The sequence below is a fragment of the Scaptodrosophila lebanonensis genome, unplaced genomic scaffold (assembly GCF_003285725.1).
Source record: "Scaptodrosophila lebanonensis strain 11010-0011.00,11010-0021.00 unplaced genomic scaffold, SlebRS2 tig00000085-arrow-pilon, whole genome shotgun sequence".
Taxonomy (NCBI): Eukaryota; Metazoa; Arthropoda; class Insecta; order Diptera; family Drosophilidae; genus Scaptodrosophila; species Scaptodrosophila lebanonensis.
This window is the reverse complement of record NW_022060564.1, coordinates 1,532,957-1,554,795: the sequence shown is the minus strand read 5'-3', so window position 1 is coordinate 1,554,795 and position 21,839 is coordinate 1,532,957. Positions and strand designations below refer to the sequence as shown.

Here is a 21,839-nt window from a genome sequence, read left to right as displayed (position 1 = left end):
TGAAAACAGACCACTATATTCCTGATCATTATCCTGCTGCAAGATCCCTAGCAACGGATTCCACTTCATTATAGGACAAAACACATTCATTCCATTATGTTCGAACCTTCATGTTTAATTGTTTTGGACAATATTCGAAATTTGGAGGCCTTCTGAGAAATGAGCGAGGCTTTCATCATCTCATCGGACCCCACAATCTATTTCCACTTCTCAAGTGTCAAAATCATACCTTGGAGTTCCTTTTAAAATACCATATCAAGCTTGAAGGACTCCGTTTTTCATTGGGTATTCAATTTCCTAACCTTGAATGTAGTCGTTAAGTTAGACCAAGAAAGGACAAAAGGACACATGTAAGTACATTGCACAGATTCATGTAAAATTCAGTTTTCAACGCTTGAAAAGAAATTATAAAATAATTTTTAAGTAGATTTGAAAAGAAATGCAAAAAGAGGAGGTACCTGTGGAATGAAATGGTAGAAATTTGTGAACAGAAACCAGTATGTCTCAATGATATATTTGGTTCCAATTTAATGGTACAGAAATCTTTATATAAGATATAGTTTTCAACGCTTGGCATTCGCCAACGTCTCGTCATTCTCGTCTGATCACCGATTAATGGAAAAACGAAGTATGTTAAATAAATGAACTAGCTTCCAGATTTAAAATATGTATTGAATTTATAAAATGTTTTCAAAATAGCTATCAAGTGATTGTTTAGGTATTTATATTTCGAATCAGCCGAAAAATGTTTTGATTTCTTTCAAAATCATTCCTCGGTTGGTAGAATCTTATGAATGGCGTTCACTATTAAAGAGATATCATATTATGTTAAGTAATACCTAAAAATGCATTCTTTATTGTCTATTATTTTTAATTATATCCCCGTACTCAGTGACACTTTTGTTTACAATTAAATTACAACATCTTACATATATACAAGTATATATAACTTGCAAGGCATGGCAGATGTTTCATTCATAAACTGATTTTTTGATTATGGATATCAGAATAAGGCGGACTTGCTGAATATTTCCAAAAATCTTGTCCCCCTTAGAATTAATCACTCATAATTTTATACCTTTAAATTCATTCAATTAATGGGGAACTTGGGAAACTTGGGGGACTTATCTATAGACTACTTCATAGATCGAGCCTAAATAAATTAATACGATCCACCGATATCATCTCCAAAATAAAAATTACATGTACTGTTTGTTTCCGAAGCGAAACAATTGGGTTCACCCTCCGGCATAGGCAAATTGTGAAACGGTCCTAAGTCCGCTACTTGGGCATTTTGCTTAGAGCCTTGGCTTATCGGTGCCTGTTCGTTTGGTCCAGTCGATGTTGTAGCTGGTGCTGATTCACTAGACTTCACATCATCGGGTACAAGGGAACTTTGTGTTTGCATGACCTTGCCGGGATGCGCCTGCATCGCCTGCCGTTCGAATTCCGGATTCGGACGCCGACCTAGACGCTGCATTTGCTTAAATACTACCATTTTGTAGGCTGGCACGCATAGGTTTTCATCCTCGATTAGAAGCTCGCTCTCGCTAAGATTGAGCTCATTGAGGCGGTTTTGACGATAGCGTTGAATTTCAGCCGCAATCCGAAAGTCCTCCTCTCCGGGTTTGTACGGGGCTTTCGATTTCTGCTCTTGCATTTCACGCTGCCTGGCAGTTGATGGCTCGCGCTGGACTTCATTTGTGGACTTTTTGGCAATCTTCCTGCTTGAAGTGCGGCTGGGGACTCCATTCGAGGGTTTTGAATTTTGGCGACGAACCTTAGACCTTGTTTTTTTGTGGGCCTTGCATTTATGGGAAGTGTGCGAGCACACTGGGACTCGAGAATGTTTTTCATAAGTTGGGTTTGAATTTGGGAGTTTGATGCGGGACTGCTTCACACGGGACGGTCCGTAGAACCCTACGGATGATCTTCCACATATAAGGTTCATTACACCACTCGCAATCCTTGCGTACAATTGGCCTTTTCCTTTTTTAAAATTCTTCAAAGGAGTGCGATGGTTGAGAATAAATCTTCCCACGACCTTCTTACACACCATGCAACGCACTTTCTGGCAACGGTTTTTGTCGGCTTTGGCCATGATTGAATCAGGATTATAAATAATCTTAATATTTATTTTGAATGAAATCTAGTTCGTATTTTAGTGTGTGACCCTGATTGGTTCTGATAGATGTAAGCAACTAATAAGACGACTATTGTAGTGCCTACTAAGACATTCATATAAGAAATTGGATCAGAAGTGTGCCCTGAACTCTCTTGAGAAAGATCTATGTAGATGGATGTCCTATTAAAAGATGGAAATTGGAAAGGATTGGATTAGATGAGAGAATTAATGAGCATCTTAAATAAAATATTAGTTAAATTTATTTACAAATACGCTACTTGGACACTTTAATTTCTTAAAGACTATTAAAAATATTAGACAATCACAGATATTTTTGTTTACGCTACTCGCACAGCCCCTTCAAAGCTCTTCCAGGCTCAGCCCAGGTTCCATAACAGTGCCAATAGTCCAAAGAGCAGGCTCGTACTACCATTTGTCCAAGAAACTGCAGCGCCTGGTCCTGGAGGAGCGCTGGTGGGATTGTTGCCAGTTGTTGTCTCAACCTCACCGCTTTCTTCTCGCGAATCGGGTGCGTAGTCACCACAGGTGGGAAAGTTGCGGGGCACTGGAGCCATTTCATCGTTGCTGCCGACCTTAAGCACCAAGGCCATGCCGATTTCTGCATGGAACTCGATGTGGCAATGGAAGAGCCAAAAGCCGGGATTGTAGGCCTCGAAACGTATAATAGTGTAGCCGCCATCGGGCACAGTCACAGTGTCCTTAACAGGCGGATGTACCAGATTACGTTTTAGGAGATTGAATTGATCCAGTTGTTTGATCTGTGTGAACAAAACGCGATAAATGGGGTTACAAAGGAGAATTCAAAGTTCCATAAAGATATAGAAAGATATAAGAAATGCATGAACTAGGTATTTCAGTTTTCCCATGACTCATGTGAATTTTTTGTTGGTCAGTCTGATAATTTGGACTTACCATTTCAATGGTTACATTCTCGCCTAAGCGTTCCAGTCCCACAACTCGGAACGCATTGCCATGCAAATGGAATGGATGATTGGCATAGAAGGTGAAACCCTCGTCCACAATGATGAACTCGACAATGGCGTTAAGCGGCACCTGCAGGACATGATGGCACTTGCAGAACTGCTTTCGACAATCGACGCCCTGAGCCGCCAGGCTCGTCTCATTGCAGAAGAGTGCATCGTCCACGCTGTTGCGTGCTGGCAGCAACGCCAGGGAGGGGAACTTCAATGAGATGTGATTTAGTTGCGGTGTATAGAGGCGATTCTGTTGTGTCATGTTCGCGTCGATGCCGTAATATTCGCTGGGATGGAATTCGGGATTGTCCTTGGCATAGAAATCATAGTAGACAAAGAATTTGTAGTCTGCTTCAGGCACCAGGGCATCATGATCGATGCCAGAGACTCTGTCGTACATGGGCAGAGCTCGGAGCTCGGCTATGGTTAGACTGTCTGGATAGCCAGGCCCTCGATTCATAACATTTAGCTCAATGCCTTCGGCTTTGTGGCCATAGCTCAGTTCGGCGGTGGGCTCCTCCGCCGGAGCGCCTTCGTACCGTAAGATGGCCACTTGGAAGGCGGAGGTAAATAGCTCGCTGCAGTCCATCAAGCCCTTGAGTCGCACCCAATAGTTGCCCACGACTTGATTTGCATTAAGCACGAAATCGAAGCGTTCTCCGGCATAGGTAACTATAGAGCCCACCTCAACCGGCTCGAAATCATATCCATCCGAGTTGATGGCAGTTATTGGATGATTGTCTATCGACACCACAATGGGACAGTTGAGAAACTCGGCATTGATGATGCGGAAGCGATAGCGAAAGCCACGACGCACCTGATACACCTGCAGGGGGATCTCAGCCAGCGGCACTTCATCCAGGTTGCCGCGACGTTGACGCGAGTGTGGCAAAGTGCCATTACCAGTCACGGGCAGCAGCCGTGTGGCTTGCGTTTTGGCCAGACGCGCCGAACGCGTCGCCCCTGCATCGGGCTTGAGGCCAATGCGCTCTGTGCCATCCAAGGGTTGTATTATTTCCACCTCTGTCTTGGGTGAAGGAGTGCCATTGCTGCGCTGCTGTTTCCTCTGCTGCTGCTTCGCCTCTTCCCATATCCGATTGTAGAAACGACCGCGTCCATTGATGAGCAGGGTGCGTGGCTTGTTGTCGCCCAGCGAATGGTGATGATTTGCAAAAATGCTGACACCCGGCTCATGTATCCAGTCTTGTACAACCATCACATGCTCGGACAAGTCGAAATCGTAGAGTCCGCCATGGGGCTCTGACGCCTTCGGTTTTCGTATGATGAGGGCGCCAAAGACGCCATCGCCGCGCTGCATGCCCGTGTGCGAGTGCCAGAAGTGTGTGCCCACATTGTCCGCCCGGAAGGTGTAGCGGAAGCTCGAATGGGGCGAAATCGGGCATTGTGTGATGTGCGGAACCCCATCCATGTAGGGTGACCAGCGCTGGTGCAGTCCATGCCAATGCATTGTGGTGCTCTCGCCCAGCAAATTATTCTGCACATCCACGACCAGAATATCTCCTTCGCACACCTCGATCGACGGTCCGGGCATCATGCGGTTTACCACCGTAATGCTGCGGGTCAGGCCATCGCCGATAACGCAGTGCGGTCGCTCACAATCCGTCAGATTCTTTGGGCAATCGAAACAGGCCTTCGACAGCGTCTGGTACCATTCGACGACAAATGTGTAATGGCAAGTCATGGGTGCTGCATTCAATTGACAATCGCGCACGCACGGATGCTGACGATAATACTCCGGTGTCCAAGTTTCCTGCGCCGGCGTGTCGTCGAATTCTCCAGCCCTTGGCATCGGTAGAGCCAGACAAACGGGACAACACTTGGAGTTGTCAATGCGCGCTGCCGGACAATTGGCCGGCATGGGCGGACAGTCGCGCTTGTAGGTGTTGATTATGATATCGCCCCCCTCCAAGCGACCGCACTCCAGCAGCGTGCAGTCAGCTTCATTGTGCCAGGATTGGCCGACAGCGTAGAGCGTGCCATTGTGCTGGCAATGGGTGCGGACACATTCTCCACAACAGCTGCCGGACGGTTTGCGCAGCTCCGATCCCTGCAAGCATAGGAAGATTGCATGTTTTTGAATAAATTCAATTTTCGAATTTGTTTCATCTTTAACGATCTCCCACGATCAATATTTGACTTTGATTAATCTTGAAGTATCCAATGTCCACTAATTTAATTTAAATAATACTAATTTTCGAAATAGGGAAGTTTTTAAAATCAAAACAGGTAATTTTTTTTACTTGAGTTCGCAAAAGTTTAAAAACGTTCTCTGTTCGTTCTTTTTTGTTTGCTTTGTTTCGATTATTTCTCGCATTGACTTTATGATTTTTATTTAACTGTTCATTCATCCCGATTCAAAACAGTTCCAAAACCAGTTATAACCATAAAACTCAATCTCGGCCAATGCTCTGTTTTATTACACTTTTTAATATTTTTAAGAGTTAAGTTATTTATATTTTATGATATTTTTTTGAGGGCTTGGTATACTTTTTAAATTTTTTTGTAATTATGTGAACGGTGCTTAAAAAATGTTGAATGTGGCATTTATTTTTTGGGAATTGCCCCAATTACTTACCACCTCGCAATAGAACTCATTGCAGTCCACCTTTGTCTCGACAATGTGGGCGAGCGGTTCCTTTTCTACACCTGCAGCGCAGCTGTAAACCGTGCAAGGATCACTGGAGGCAAACCAAACTGCGCCCAAATCCTTCTGATATGTCGTATTGTGCTCCTGATAGAAGCAAATTGTGTTGTCTGTGGTAGAGAGGAAACAGTATTGAATTAAATAATGGGTTTCTCATTTTACAGTGCAATTTGGGCATCTTTATTGGCAAACATTTACTCAATTAGCATATTCAAATATTCGAGCATTGTTCCATAAATTCAGCAAAGAGGCAGCAAACATGTGACCACAATTTAAAAACTTCAATGGTCTACCGGTTGTTTATTTCTTGCTTTTTGGTGACAGCAGAAGTCACGCGCTTCTATTTTAAAAATTCTTCAATAATGTTTTATTTACTTGTATTTGGCCGAAAAAAGCGACGCTTAAATTTGCTTATAACTGACGATAGACAGACAGAATGATATTTATGTTTATAGAAATGAATTTCGTCTGTATTTTGAAAAATAATTAGTTTATTAATATAGACACAATATTCGAAAATAAAATTTGTCCTGACTTACTGACTGATTGGCGATCAACGCATAGCCCAAATGGTAAAAGCTAGGAAGATTCCTTTCATAGTTAAAGTGAGCACTAAGAAGGGGTTTTGGTAAATTCGAGCTCCAAGTGGGGAAAAACGAGCTGCAACGTTTGTATAAAAAATCTACAATTTTCATCATTTAACTTCAAACTTAGTTTATATACTCTCAAAAAGATTACAAGAAAAATTGTATACTTGGTCTTGGCAAAGACGGACAAGACATGCTAGTAATAAATAAATTAAGGACAAGTATTTAAATTGGAATCTTCAATTAAAAATGCACTAATTTTAAGGATAAGGAAACCATTTCTTGTTTCGCATTTCATTATTAAATTTAATAAATAAGTGATTATGTAAATTATGTTGCAAATATTTGAATACTTATGGGAAGTCTGCACCCAAGCGAAGTTTTTAAACAAAAACATGCTTTCCTTTAGTTTCGATAACCGAGTTCGTCCTGAGAAATGTATATAATATCATATACCGATACCGATAATATCAAATTCCGCGTTTTTTCTAAATAGTTACTGTACATAAGTAAGCTAAGCTTTAACCCTCAACTTGAATGTATAAGTACTGGTATTTTCAATTAACTGAACAACCCACATGATTGCTTTTGAATCGAGCTTCGTTCATACTGAGCCGCTTGTTCTGTTGACGTCACAGAGAATGTCGCGTAGGGGGGGAAATGCCGTTGCGGCCCATTTGTGCATGCAGGTCTGGGCCTGCCATTCTATATAAATCAGTGCACTGTCATGACTCCGGTGTGCACATAAAATGTTAATTAAATTCACATTAAGAATGCAGATCCGGCTAACAACAAAGGTGTTCTCAACTCTTGCGCTCAACAGGTGTAAATCGAACACGGATTCGTTTTGATTTTATATGGGTAGCTATCATACGTAGAACACATTTATAATATATAATTAGGGTGTGTTCAAGTGCCCGGCTATTAGCCGAGGAAGCCGCGCAAAGCTGGTACAATAAAAAAGGGCCATAAAATGTTTAATAATGTCTAATTAGGCGAAAGCAAATATTGCGCGTGTTTTTGATCACGTTTTGTTTGATTAGACACGCAGGTAAATAGACACAGTTGGGCTCATTAAGTTGCATATCATAAAAATATGTATACAAATATATATTTTTATATTATTGCTTATCATCGTTCAATAAATATCATCATAAATAAATATGTAGTTGATGTTAAAAGGTCTTGTATTTGGATTTGCATTACCAGCATTTGAAGACGCTACTCAGTTTAGGGGCAATTGTTTGCCATCAAGTTGTATGCTGCTATTTATTTGCTAATAATTGCCAAAACAAGAAACAGAAAATTACACTCAAGGTCTCAATTATGAGAAAGTGCCATGTGAAATGCTTGCAAAACTGTTTGCTTTGCCACATCTTTTATGTATGAATGTAAAATTAACACCCAGTTTGGCAAACAGCTGGTGGAAGCGCGTGTGCAATGACAATGAGTTATTAGCTTATCTGGCCGACCTGTAGGCTGTGCCTACACCACCACTCATATGAATAGGACAATGGTTTAACAATGGAAAATAATACAGCAATACAAGTATGTATGTGTTTTTCTGCTTCAGCATTTCAAATTCAAAATGAGCTATACGTGAGGGACGCATCAGCCCTAGGTAGAGGGGAATATAAATACAAAGTTTTCTTATTCCATTATCCTTCAATCCTCTAACCCTTTGCATATAAAGCATAATTAAACTGACATTAACCGGAAAATGTTTTTATATAGTACTAGTGTGTACATTACGATTTCTTAAAACTATATCTATCTGGAGAAAGGCACAATGACCTTTAGTTCGGTTAACTTTGCTAAAAAAAAGAATAATTCTTTGGTGATATTTATACTCTGTACATGAAATGTACAAGAGTATATTAGGTTTGCGGGAGCTGAAAAATGTAACAGGCAGAAGGAGGCGTGGCAGACCCCACAAAGTATATATATTCTTGATCAGCATGACGAGACGAGTCGATCTAGCCCTGTCTGTCTGTCTGTCCGTCTGTCCGTCTGTCCGTCTGTCCGTCTGTCCGTCCGTATGAACACCTGGATCTCAGAGACTATAAGAGATAGAGACACCAAATTTTGCACGAAGATGCGTTATGTGTGTATTCTATACGAGTTTGTTTTATTTTTTTGATTTTCCCCCCCACTTCCCCCCTATGGGGGTTTTCCCGATTTTCCATTCGTATAATCGCCTATATCTCGGAGACTATAAGACCTAGGAACACCAAATTTTAGTCCCAGATGCCTTATGTGAATACGCAGAAAATGTATATTTTGGAATTCCCCTCCCTCCCCCCTCTACCCCGCAAATCGTAACTCCCGTAATTCTTGGAATTTCGAACTAAAATTTTGGAAATACCCCCAGTTAGTTATTATATGTCCGTATGCCAAATTTCATTATGATAGACCGATTTAACAAGAAGTTATAGCCATAAATATATTTGCTGATGCAGCGCTGCTGCAGCGCTGCTCAAGCGCTGCCCGCGGCTGTTGTTGATGTTGCTGTTTGGTTGACTGCGAAAATGCTTACACAGACACGAATTAATGCGCATAGGCATACATACACTCACACAGACGCAATTGCTATGTAAATGTGCAATTATACACCCTTTACGTGAGTTCGAATACCGAGAGAGGTAAAATCGATCAAATTTTTTTTTTTATTTTCTTAATTTTTTTTATTTTCTATAATTATTGTAAACATATGTACAGAGTATTTCAAAGTCGGGACACCCGACTTTAGCTTTTTTACTTGTTTTATCTTAGAAATAAGTATGAACATGTTTGCAATTGAGAAGCTTGTCTCTAGCCAAGTGCTCCTCAATGTATTTAAGTGACGGCCCAAGCATTTGTCTTTGTTGTTAAAAGCCCAACATCTGCAGCAGCTGCTGTTTGGCAAATAAAATACACACATACATACTACATATGTGTAAATGTACTTGTACTTATGTATTAATATTGTACGTTTGTGTGCCAATTTTTACATCAGCTGTGAGCGGGTCGTCTGCCTGTCAGCTCGTTAAGGCCATTAACGCCACATTTATTGACTGCTTTTCTGCGCTCATATTCACTTGTTTCGTTATTGTTGCCATTATTATGATTGCCGCTTGTTTTTAGCATTTATTTATCTGTACTTTGCTTTGCAACGGGCTTACGCAAAAGAAGAAACAAATCACAACACATGCTGTGTTTTAGCCATTACTTACAGTATTCAAATTGCTGATGTGTAAATATTGAACAATAATAATAATATGTATGTACTACTCGTACATTTATGCTAATGCAGCCACTACCCACTATACATACATATGTATATTGGACGAGGTCAGCGCGCAATTGCCTTTTTTCTGTTCGAACTTTTAATTGTTAGTTGCAGTTTTCACACGTAATTAATGAGTGCTTATAATTAAATTTGCAAATTTTCATTAATTTTCTTGCTTGTAAGCTCACCTGCTGGTTTGATTTCAGTTTGGAGGCCATTGGCATGACTCCAAAACTGTAGCTGCAATAATAACAGCATTATGTTGGCTAACAGCCGACCCGCTGTTAGTTTTCTGTTGTGCTGCATGCTTTGACTGATGTGCTTATTAACAGATTGGTGTGGTTTTTGTTGATTTGTTGCTGTTGCTATTGTTGTTGTTGTTGTTTTTCTGCTCATATTGGCATAATTATGGTTTATGTTAAAATAATTCACGGTTGTTGTTGTTTGTTGTGTGCGGAAATCGATAGTGGGGTTTTTTTCTTTGGCCTATTATTATTTGCTTAAATCGCGTTGCGTTTGTTTATTTTGTGTGATTAAATTGTCATGCGGAAGCTTATGCTTGATTTTTGATTCTTATTGGCTGAAAAGAGCAGGTAAATGTGTCGGTAAATTGAAAAAATATTGAAATCCAAACTAAATGATTCTATATAAAATGGAACACATTTTTGTATAGATAGATTTATACTATATAATTATATTTATCCGCATAAAGAATGTCTATTATGGTTGTGCAGGGAAGTGTTTGAATCTACTTTTAACAACTATTTACATTTTACATCAGCGATGTATAAAAATGTTTGAAGACAACAATTCATTTAACCAACTGGCATTGGAACAGTTAGCACGTAGACTAAAACAAAAACCTATGTCTATGTATTTTCAGTTAAGTTAGATTTATGACTGCCTGTTAATATCACTCATACGCCACGTTATGCTCGATGTCCGACCAATCTTGGGGGCAAAGGCACGTACAAATTTAATTAATTAGCACGTTGTTCCTCAAACACACACACACACACAGCCAAACACAAACCCACAGATGCTCACACATACACGCACGTACGCCACGGGGCGCACATAAAATGCGATGGCGGACATTGTCCAGCATTAAAGTCCAAGGCGCTAAAGCACTTACATACACACACACATACACTCGTTGCATATAAAGAAAATGGCGCATAAATTATGAAAAGCCAACAGAAAGCGAGCAAACATAAAAAAATTGCGTATAGAATTTTTCATAGGAAAAGTTCGCTAACAGTTTTTGGCCTCCACTTCAATTTTTTTTCTTTTTGCTCGTCCTTTACTTTAAGTGCCTTAAAGATTTATGCTCTGAGTCTAACGTGCTTCCGTTAATTAGGAATTAAGTGCCCAGATACGTGACGCTTAATTTATACAGAAAAAAAGTAAATTGAATCAAATTTTAGAGCTTCCAAAATGTTGTAAGTGAATGAAAACGAAGTTCATTTGGCAGTCAGTTCCGTTTTAATAAATCATGTAGAAATGACGGAAAATTGAGAAAAGAGGCTAAATCGCGATAGGCAACAAATGTTCAGATGTTTCCTAATTATATTATTCATAATTAAATTAAGAAAGGCAGGAACAGAGCTAGTCTGGACCAGCAACGCAAATCTACTATTGAGTCGCAATTGACTCTGCAATTCTTTAAAACATTCGCACTTTGCATTTAAAAAAGGTTAGAGTTTGAAAAGTCAAATCCAATATTGTAGAAGTTATTTTTAAAAGCATTTCTTCTTATTTCATAATTTAAATAGAAAAATGAATGCTGATTCTTTTTCAGCCTCTTTTCTGAATTCCTAAGTAATCAGCTTAATTATATTAAAATATATTTACAAAATAAGCATTCATTATGTCTCTATATCTTTATAAATGTCTTGAAAAAATGCAGAAAGGCAAAAAGAAAACACAGCTAGCACATTTCAGTATGTAATTATAAAAAAATCATTCAAAAATATAACAAAAAATTCCTAGACAATATTTAAACAGTTGTTTGATGATGAATTGTGCTGAGCAGACAAGTCTTGTGTGATTTTTTCCCCATCAACTTACTAAGCGTTTAATTAAAGGCATTCAATTGTTCATTAATTTGATATGCAATTATTTCAATTATACGAGCATTTGTGAAGTTGTCTGCCGATTGGTTTACTCATGTATCTCATATCGTTGCGTAAAGCGTCACGTTTTGTTAACCTCATGAGTAAGCCATATAAGTGTTTAGACTAGACTAGCAGAAAGAAAAAATCCCACGAAAATTTATTGCGAAAATATGCCACAAAAATAACTCTAGGGCAATTCCCAATTAACACCTCTCCACTCTATAACCAAATTGAGAAAAGTTTGTGCTCTGTTCTTTTTTCGTTTGTTTATAATTATATGATTGCTTAAATTATTGGTTTTGCTATATGTGTGTAAGTATACTTGAATGTTTGGGGTTCTACTTGAATGCGCGTGTACGAGCACGAACAAATAAACACAAACAACATTTTTGGGTAAATTATAATCTGAGTTAAAGTCTTCATAATTTGACATGAAACCGGATGTGTAAAATCCACGACTTGAAGTTCAAATCAAATTTTGTTGAACCTTCAAGGTGACATGTAAGAACAAAGGTCTCTCTTTATACTGACATTCGGAACGATTTAATCAAGATGGGGGTGGGATGCCAATTCATATAGAGATTTTGAAATCAGTCCGAATATTTGAAATGCAAGACGATGACTGTTTCCGAAACTACTCTGAAGGATCGGCGCTAACATTCTTACCCGAAACTATCAGGCAATTTTAACTACCATCCCAGCTTTAGAATAAGGTAAAATCTTTCTGACCTCAGCTAAATAATAAGTAGAACAGACATTTTTCCTGATTTTGAAAGGAATAAACAACAGCTTAACTTTTCAATGTTGTTGCAAAAAAAATACTTTCTGTTAAGCTGCTTTTATTTTTTATTTTAATATACCAGTTTAATCTTCTGGTTGAATTTATTATTTATTATTAGAAGACTATAGTTAAACCTGTTCAGAACTGAGCTGGAAAGCAAAACGATTAAGTGTTCTAAAAATCTTTAAAACCGATTATTAGGGTAGCAGCTGCTATCATGGGATATGCTCCGTATATGCCAACAATATCATCAGATACCCTGAACATTTTCCAAAGCCTCACTTAAATTAATGATTAAGATGATGATTTCCACTCGTTAATAATTTATCTAGTATCTATTATCAATATCATTATCATCAGCATTATCATTGTGTATATTATCATTGATTAAGATTACAATTAATGCAAAAGTGCATTCATTGTCAAAACATCTTTATGGGTTATGGCTGAATAACAATCTCTAAATCTCTTCAAAAGCTGCAACGATACTGCGATGTCAGAGAGCATTATGTAATATTTGGGGAACCTACGGACGAAAACTTTCATTAACCTTCTCTCATCCAAATAATTTCATTTGTTTGCATGAATTTTAAAGAAAAATGCAACTCTAATATCACAATAAATGAGTGTTTATTTTTTCTTCATGCATTTTTAATGAATTCATTGGAATTCATTTGAACTATCGTTAGTTATGGATCTTAAGATTAGTTGTTATGCCAAATGAGTTCCGAGTCACATGTCTTGCTTTTTATTTATGTTGACGTTATTTTGTTTTCTTTTATGCGTTTCAAACCAATAAGAAATGGCGTAACAGGCTACTTCAGCTTTTTTCCCTTTTCATACACTTCTCCAGGGTATTTTAAATGTATGAACATGTTGGAAACTGTTTCATTGAATCGATGGTTTAACTGGTTGCAAATTATTTGTGTCTACGATTTCTGGCCATTACATTTTTCAGTTATAATAGTAATGTGATAAAATTATAGATGTATTTCATATAGATATATTTTTTTTTGGCAAATCAAAAGCTGCAATTTGAATGATCGGTCAAAAGGAAACAGTTTTGGTGTTTCTTTTCCCAAAAATCGATTTGCAATATATCAATTATTTTGTATGTAGATCTACTATTATTAATGTGGATTGTATATATTCGATTCAAAACGAACGATGTCTTTGCATCATCATAGGAGTTGGTCAGAGTACAAATAAGTCGGTGTTGAAAATTATAGTTTTTTAACTTTTATACACGTCTCGCACATTTCATTTTTTAACTGGCTCTTTGACTATTTTTTTAGTGGTCAGTTTTTGTTGTCTTTAACAATGCGTAGCTCTGCAATTAGTCTGCGCGACTCAACACTCTTTATGGCCAAGTTCGTTGAGGTAGGAAGCGACAATGAAAGAAGCGGTGAATTGAAGTCAGCTTAAGCCGATTAAATAAGTGATGGTTGCATCTGATTATGTAGTTTTTGGGATTTTTCCCGGCACGCGTAATGTGTTGTTATGATGTACGGATCAGAGTTTTGGGGAATCCCAGCTCCAAATAGCACTGGCTTATATGTTCTGGCCCAAGCCGGTTTGGGCAGTTGGTCAGCAGTGGTTGAGGTAATGAAGAAAATACTCGGCAGAAACCAGTCTTGTAATTTTGTATTTAAGCGTTGCTTTAAAGCTCAAGATATTCAACAAAATATGTATGTTCTGTTTTTTTTTGTTTTGTGTGTGTGTGTGTGTGTGTGTGTGTGTGTGTTGGGGGTCACGACTTAAACCAGCCAAGTCCAGCTAAGTACGTGCCAATATGCAGGCAACTCAATGTTGCTTTAATTAAATAAAAAAATAAAAGCGCATTTGTGTTATTTTTATGGTTTGTAGCGTGTCTGAATTTGTTTATGTTTCTGTTTCTGTATCGGGCAATTGAACTTTGATTTCTCGCATTGGACATTAACTATCAAAATAGTTTGTTCTTTTATTGCACACCCTGGCTATAATGCTGGCCCTGAGTGGCTCGGGTGTCGGTTTTGGACAGGCAGCCAGCAAAAGGTTGCCGCTTGCCTCTTGCTTTTAATGGCGCAATTAGTTGTTGTGTTTGTTGTTGTTGTTATTGTTGTCGCAGCTAAGATACCAGATTAAAAGAATTATATGTGAACAGACAATTCAAGAGACTAGGTCAATGCCAAATGACGTACACATTTAGAAACCAGCAATTCATGATGATGAGCTTAAGAAGACATACCTTTCGACTATTTTTAATTATTTGTGCATTGAAACAAAGAGGAGTTTTAAGTAAAAAAACTTGTCATAGAACCATAAAAAAGAATGTAAATGAGCAATGAATTAATTAACTATGCATACAAAATATTGAGGAATAAGATGATTGATTAATTCTTGATTGATGATACCTTTGCTTAGAACCATAATTAGAATTAGCCATTGGAAAGCTGAAAAAAATGGTGGGGCATTCATTTGTGTCAAGAAATGTGTAAAATATGAATTTATAGATATATTACTGAATGATTATAGATATAGATAGATTTGTTATTGTTATGCATTAACAATCTGTAGACTTTCAGCTGCAGCTATAATTCCTTAAAATCTTTTAAAATTAGTTCAATTCAGAAATATTCTGATTTGAAGTCGTTAGTCCAGTTCTATTTTAAAGAAGTAATTATTCGCATTTTTATGAGCCGGATAATATTGCTTGTAACAATTAAAAATATATTTTAAATTTACATTTTTAAGCTGAAATTTTTCATAGCTTGCATGATTATTAATTCTTTATAATTATTTAGTTTTTTTAATTTATTTTTTTAGTTATTTTTATTTAGTTTTCTTATATTTTATGCAACATTCAATTCCATAACTATAGCTCTATATTGTATTTTGTTATTAAAATCACCCGGGTCTGGAATACCTTTGTCTGAGTAGATCTATAACAGTAAATTAAATTTTTAAATAAACAGCTAAATAGTTGACTTAAAAATTAAACATTGTTCAAAACATCTTTATCGAACAATCAATCACAACAAATTACACAACCTCGATCAAAACATTTTGAATGTTGTGGCGAAATCACTTTGATATTATGTTTATATCGGCAATATGCGTAAAAGAATCGGCAATCTTTATAGAGTGTTATTAAAAACAAAGAACAGCTAAATTTCGACTGGGTTTCTTAAACACGTTTACTTATCAAGTTCAGGTAAAATGCTATCAAAATGTTCACATGCTTATTTGCTTAACACCTACAACGTGTGCGATTTTATTAGAGAATGAGATTAGAGGTTGAAGCACCAGAGATCTTGCATTGAACAAGAGATAAATCGCTAAGATATCAAGATATATCTGTTTTTTATATAGTATGTGTACTTTTCCCTAAACATGCACAGTTTGACAGTCACTGAAGCGTTGCAACAAGCAGTTCACAGGCGCATCCGACGCAGCTTTAGAGCGTTTGATTTTGTTTTTGTTTTTTTTTTACCGTTTTGTCAACGTCGCACATGCGCTTGGGCCGATGTTAAAATCGCAACTAACTGAAGTTGGGTGTAACTGAATCGCTTTTGAAGACAACAACTCGCGCTATAGCGAAATATTTTAGCCCAGTTATGGCCTGACGCCACTGCCCCTGCCGACGCTGATAACAGACAGTACCAGTTACTACGATCGTGTCTTAATTTGCCGAAGCGACAACTGTTCGGCTGATCGTCATATCGCGAGAGCAAGCGTGAGAGTGCGGCGTGTGTGAGAGCATCAGTGTGTCAGTGTGCCGGTGTGCCGGCTTTGCTGCTTTGATTACATGCGCTTGTTGCCTTGTTGCGTTTGTTTACATTGTCAGATGTCGGGGAATGTTAAAGTTTAACAGAATCGAATCAGAATTGCTTGGCATGCACTTTGATTGCGAATGTGTTAAACATGCTGTCAAAGGTTGGCCGCTTCCGTCTTGCCAACTGATTTCAATTTCTTGCCAAGTTGTTGATGAATATGATGAGCAAGCGTTCTTGAATTTATTAGAACTTGTACCGCTATTTACATGGTCTGTTTTCTATTTTCTATGCATTAGACCAATACGATAAAACTTGATTAGTTTCTTGTTACTGTGTTACTATTTGTGATATATTGCTGCATAAATAACATTGTTAGCATAATTGCAAAATTGTTATAGGTACGTACACTTGAATTATTATCGCTGATTGATAAATGTCGTTTGCATATTGCTAAACAAAGAAGATGTTCATAATTTAAATTTGGCATTGTGAAAAGCAGTTCAACTTGATAGAGCGCCTAGTATTTACATTGATTAAAAATCACCAGACTCCCATTGTTTCATGTTCAGATGACTGCTGAGCTCCAAAAGTTCTAGAACAGATATTATTAATCTAAAGCTACTCTTTAGAATGTGCTTATCAAATTATTTTTATTTATACTCATACTATACTAGTCATCACATATTTAGTTATATTGAACTTATAATTCGGTTATTTTCATTTGATTACTTTTATTCTAACGATTAAACATTTTTATTACTCATTATTATTTTTTTAAAGCTTAGTTTAGCAATCTTTTTCCTTGATTTTTGCTGTCATTGAATTATAAAACTCAGACTTTCTATTGCAAATATCTGCTTTTTATCTCAAATGAACATTAGGCCACAAACTCTGGTTTGGCTGCTATGATGATAAATAAAACCACTAATTATTTTTTTTATTCATTTTATTTTGTTTATTTTACACTGCAAATTTTGATTGACGAACGCTGTCTTTTCTATAAAAAAAAGTGGATTACAAACAATTGCGACTAAAAACAATTTGTTGTTAATAACTCACATTAGGAGCTTATACAACTGCCAAGTTTTGAAGGCGCCGACACTACGAAGGAGCCGCCATCTCCTGTCGTGTCTTCGTAATCGCAGCCACAACGTTCGTCAAAGGGTCCAAACCGTTTTTTCAGCCAGCGCCGATCGCCCCGCTTAATACGTCAGAGAAATATAACCTTAGCAAAAAATTCAATTTCTCCCTGCATTCAATTAGAAAGACTAATGCTTTGTTACTCAAGAAAACGAAAAAAAAGGTAATGGTATTACCAGCAGCACCACCGGTGAAATGAATTAAAATAAGAATTGTCATAGAATTGGGATATTATTGGTGCATACTCTTGCCTTGCATCTCCTTCGATCACCACCATCCAGGTATTATGCCACCTCTCGCCCTCTAATTTGTTAAGCAAGTAATCAGTAGAATTGGTAGAATCAGTAGAATTGGTAGAATCAGTAGAATTGGTAGAATCAGTAGAATTGGTAGAATCAGTAGAATTGGTAGAATCAGTAGAATTAGAACCAGTAGAGTAAGTTGAGGTAGGAGCGCTCTTTGAACCTCGCCCTCATCCAGTAGCGTCATCAGAACCAGTGTGTAGAATCAGGAGAGCAGCAATAAAAGGCTGCTCCATCCTTGGAGAACGTCTCGGAGAATTGTTTTCTTCCTACAATTTTCCATCTTTTTTTTTTTGGGTTTTCAGCGTTTTTGCAAAAAATATAAAAATATACTAAAACTAGGACACTTTAAGCTTAGAAACTAATTATAGAAAATGGCGAAACCTTTTCTGTATGTATTTCCTGTTTTCAGAAAAATTGCATATTAGTTCAGTCGTAAAATATTGTTCACCAGCATACTTACCATAGGTCAATGGAAGTATTACGATGTGATATGAGGTTAGAACTTCATTACCAGTGTATGCAGCTTCTTGCACAAGCTATCCGGTAAAATATTTTTCCAATCTGTTGTGAACTGTTGTGTCTGCCAACTATGTTGTTATTCATTTGTCTGGCGAAATACTAAAACTATTTTGTAGGACCTTAGACTATGTCTGACATACGGATGAGTTAATAGGCCATGCTTATACCAGGACCAGCACCACCACCGGTGAATTGAATTAAAATAAAAATCGTCATATAAAATACTAAAACTAGAACACTTTAAGCTTACAAACTAATTACAGAAAAGGGCGTAACCTTTACTGACGTATCTGTGTGAAGTTGTGTGCGGTAAGTTATTTCCTGTTTTGAGAAAAATTTAATAATAGTTCAGTCGTAAAATATATTGTTCGCCAGAATACTTACCATAGGTGGTATGGAATGTTACGATGAGATATGGGGTTAGAACTTTATTACCATTGTGTGCAGATTCTTGAGCAAGTTATTCTGTAAAATATTTTTCCGATGTGTGGTGAACGTTGTGTGGGACACAGACATCTCAGAAGCGTTGAGTCAAGGGGAACAAACTCTGTTATTTCTGTTTTGAGAACATTTATTATTAGTTTAGTCGAAAAATATTATTCGCCAGAATACTTACCATAGATCAATGAAAGTGTGATGATGTGTCGTGGAGCTAGGACCTCATTAATAGTGGAGAAAACTCTTTGTAAATGCTAGTGTGGCAATCCAGTGTGTATTGTTTACTAAGAAAATATTTTTCCTCTGTGTTGTTAACTCTTGCGTGTCTGGTGTAATACTGAAATTATTGTGTAGGTCCTTAGACTATGTCTCACATATAGATGAGTTAAGAGTCAATGCCAACTCTGTTTTGGGAAAAGTTGAACATTAGATCAGTCGAAAAATATTGTTCGACAGCAAACTTACCAAGAGTCAATGAGCAATCTCTTTGGTTTGTGTTAGTTGTGTTGTGTTAATTTTTAAAATTGTTTATTTTTTTCAAAACAATATCTTTCCGATGTGTTGTTAACTGTTGTGTGTCTGGTGTAATACTGAACTTATTTTGTATTATTATTTAGACTAAAGCTGACAAGCAGATGAAATTCAATTCAGGGCCAACTTTGTTATTGTAAAAATATTATAAAAAATTATATTCGGGTTTCTATTGAAAATCAGTTTGAAAAAAAATTCAAAATGTGTATACATTCTTCATCAATGAGTCTATAAGTTATGTTTTTTGGTGTGTGATTTAATTTTAAAAACAACTAGCGTTTGCCGCGACTCCCGTTCTTGTTCCGTTTCTATTTCTATGGCTCTAAGTGTGGATGCCCTTTCGGGCGTTTGCCGAAGCCGAGTCTCCCATTTTTGTTCCCTTTCTATGGCTCTAGTACGTCGGAAAGATCAGCTGCTCTTTTTTCGCTCATCTTTTTTGAATTTGTATTTTTTTTACCAATAGGTGCTTTTTTGTGGCATTTCTGAGTTCGGTTTTACAATTTAATTTATTTTCAAATGAAACCCTGACAAACAATTGAAAATGAGCAGAAATTAGCGAGAAAACGATGGTTGATGATTTAAATTAGGCTCATTACACCTCATTCGATCTTCATAGAAACATTGCAATGATTTTTCAAAATTAGTTGCATTGTTAATAAGCTAATAATTTATATACGTCAATAAAGTGGATTTGTGGCACGTGCTTCTAAAAAAAAACCAAACCAAACAATAAATTTAATCAAAAACCTAACGAAACTACAATAATATCGAATAAGGACTCGGAATAAAGAATATGCGAATAATTGCTATGACATTCAAGCTTTTCTTTTAAAATAAACATAACAATCGACACAGGATTTTTCGAAAAGCTATTCCAGTTGGCATTCCATTTTCCACAGTGTATTTTATGGTATATTCACCACAGACGCACACAGAGACGGATTGGGAAAGCTCTTCCTTTACTCTCAAACGCTTTTCTGCACTCTCTCGCAAAACTTCATGTTGCAGCATCCTTCGGCTCGGAGCCAAAATTGATGGCAAAGCCAATGCGGATGCGGCAAGTGGCCGTGTTGTCGTCCTTTCGAAGGACTGCGTGTTGCGTTCAGCTCAGTTCGCTTCGAGACGTGCGTGCGGCAACAACACCAAGCGCTTGGCCACGAACAGCAGTGCGAATGTGAATGTGAATGGACGTCCGCCCCCTTCCATCTATATAGCCTGCTTCAGATGGCAGTTATAGCGCTATAAACAGCAGTCGATGTGGAAAAGTTGAAATGTGTTAATATGCCAGCGTGTGTTGATAATGACAGCGGGGCGCGGAGAGTGCAAAGTGTTTGAGATATTGAAGTCAGGCAGCAAGTGAAGTTGCCGACTAACAGGTTAACCACTTTATATATGTGTATGTGTGTATCTGTATCTGTGTATCTGCATCTGTGTATTTGTGGGCGTCTGTCTGTGCGTGTGCCAACTTCGGCTCCGAGAAGTGTTAAAGTGTGGCCTACAAATATTTGAAGCAGCATTTGGAGTTGTTTGCTTAAAGTTCTTACCAAAAAGGATTAAATGAAACCACTTTCCAACTAAGACAGAGGTAACTTTTATAGTCAAAAAATTGGGCTCACATAATTTACTGCCTCTATTTTATTTTACTTTATTTTTCTGCTGGCACAAAAGGAGTTACAAGCTTTTGTTTTGGGGGCCCTTAATGCGTGCCACTGGCTTTGTCTTCTTGTTTTATTTTTCACTTTTTGTCTTTGGAGGGGAGAGCTGCCTAGGGAGCTATAAAATAAAGCTGCAGAAATATATGTGGGTATCCCTTTTGTGTCAGCTCCAATTTATGTGAACTTGGTAATGCTCTTTGCAAATAATGAGCAGCTCTAATTTTGAGAAACAGTTCGTTGTGAAAATTAATGAGAAAACATTTCTCGATTGCGAAGAAAGGGGGGCAAAGAAATTCGCAAAAAAACATTAAAATCTGAGATCATGAATATTTTATTATGCTATCTGTGGTAATCACATCAAACTCATCCTAGAGGATTTTCATTTACTAGAAACCTTCACAAATAGTTAGTTCCGAATTTTCAAAACCACATGTTATTGATGGTAAATATTTCTTCGTTCCGTTCATCAATTTAAACTTGACGAACTTCTTTGAATAATGGGTGTTTTGCGACTCCGCATATTACTCCACCATCTTCCCCTCCTACAAATAAATCATTTTGGAAATCCTATAATTTCTTGGTATGAAAATTCATCTCTCGAACAGCTTCGTCTTAAACTATCAGCTTATCTCCAAATTAAAATGTTTTTCTTTGAAGAACGTCTTGTATTTTGAAACAAACAGTTTTAATAATAAGAAGACAATATTCATAATAAAATCAATAATGATAGCTGAAAATTAACGAAAAAATATATAATATTAGTTTTGGTTAAAAAAAAAATTCATTACAATTAAAAAAAAAAAATAAAATTCAAGCCTTGTTGTTGTTAGTATGCTTTTAACTTATTATTGCTTTTTCCCCGCTGCTTTTGTTATATATTAGAAACTGTCTGTTCACTTTATATTTATTGTTAACAAATATTAGATTGCCACAAATTTAATGCCAATTTTTTGTATAT

At 37.2% G+C, this 21,839-nt stretch overlaps 1 protein-coding gene and 1 long non-coding RNA gene across 3 annotated transcripts; both read right to left on the bottom strand.

Annotated features, from left to right (window-relative positions):
• Positions 1 to 2,367: 2,367 nt before the first annotated feature.
• LOC115626294 (iron multicopper oxidase fer1) lies at positions 2,368 to 16,090 on the bottom strand. The gene is made up of 5 exons (XM_030521622.1): positions 16,011 to 16,090; positions 9,829 to 10,220; positions 5,717 to 5,895; positions 3,059 to 5,188; positions 2,368 to 2,904 (listed from the first exon to the last, which is right to left on the bottom strand). The coding sequence occupies exons 2-5, from the start codon at positions 10,034 to 10,036 to the stop codon at positions 2,503 to 2,505; spliced, it is 2,919 nt and encodes a 972-aa protein (XP_030377482.1). The 5' UTR covers positions 10,037 to 10,220; positions 16,011 to 16,090; the 3' UTR covers positions 2,368 to 2,502.
• A 1,131-nt stretch (positions 16,091 to 17,221) lies between these two features.
• Positions 17,222 to 19,264, bottom strand: LOC115626297. 2 transcript variants are annotated; one of them, XR_003995584.1, is made up of 7 exons: positions 19,161 to 19,264; positions 18,874 to 19,099; positions 18,642 to 18,813; positions 18,199 to 18,578; positions 17,610 to 18,137; positions 17,353 to 17,561; positions 17,222 to 17,290 (listed from the first exon to the last, which is right to left on the bottom strand). It is a non-coding gene; the product is annotated as an uncharacterized LOC115626297 (long non-coding RNA). The 2 variants fall into 2 exon arrangements; XR_003995583.1 differs by having other exon boundaries at positions 17,353 to 17,542.
• Between the last annotated feature and the right edge of the window lie 2,575 nt (positions 19,265 to 21,839).

Coding starts and splice junctions, on each gene's coding strand:
- LOC115626294 (XM_030521622.1), bottom strand. CDS start 10,036: ATGAGCAGAAAAACAACAACAACAACAATAGCAACAGCAACAAATCAA. Junction 5,896..9,828: donor AACTGAAATCAAACCAGCAG/GTGAGCTTACAA, acceptor TCTCTACCACAG/ACAACACAATTTGCTTCTAT. Junction 2,905..3,058: donor AGAATGTAACCATTGAAATG/GTAAGTCCAAAT, acceptor TTGTTCACACAG/ATCAAACAACTGGATCAATT.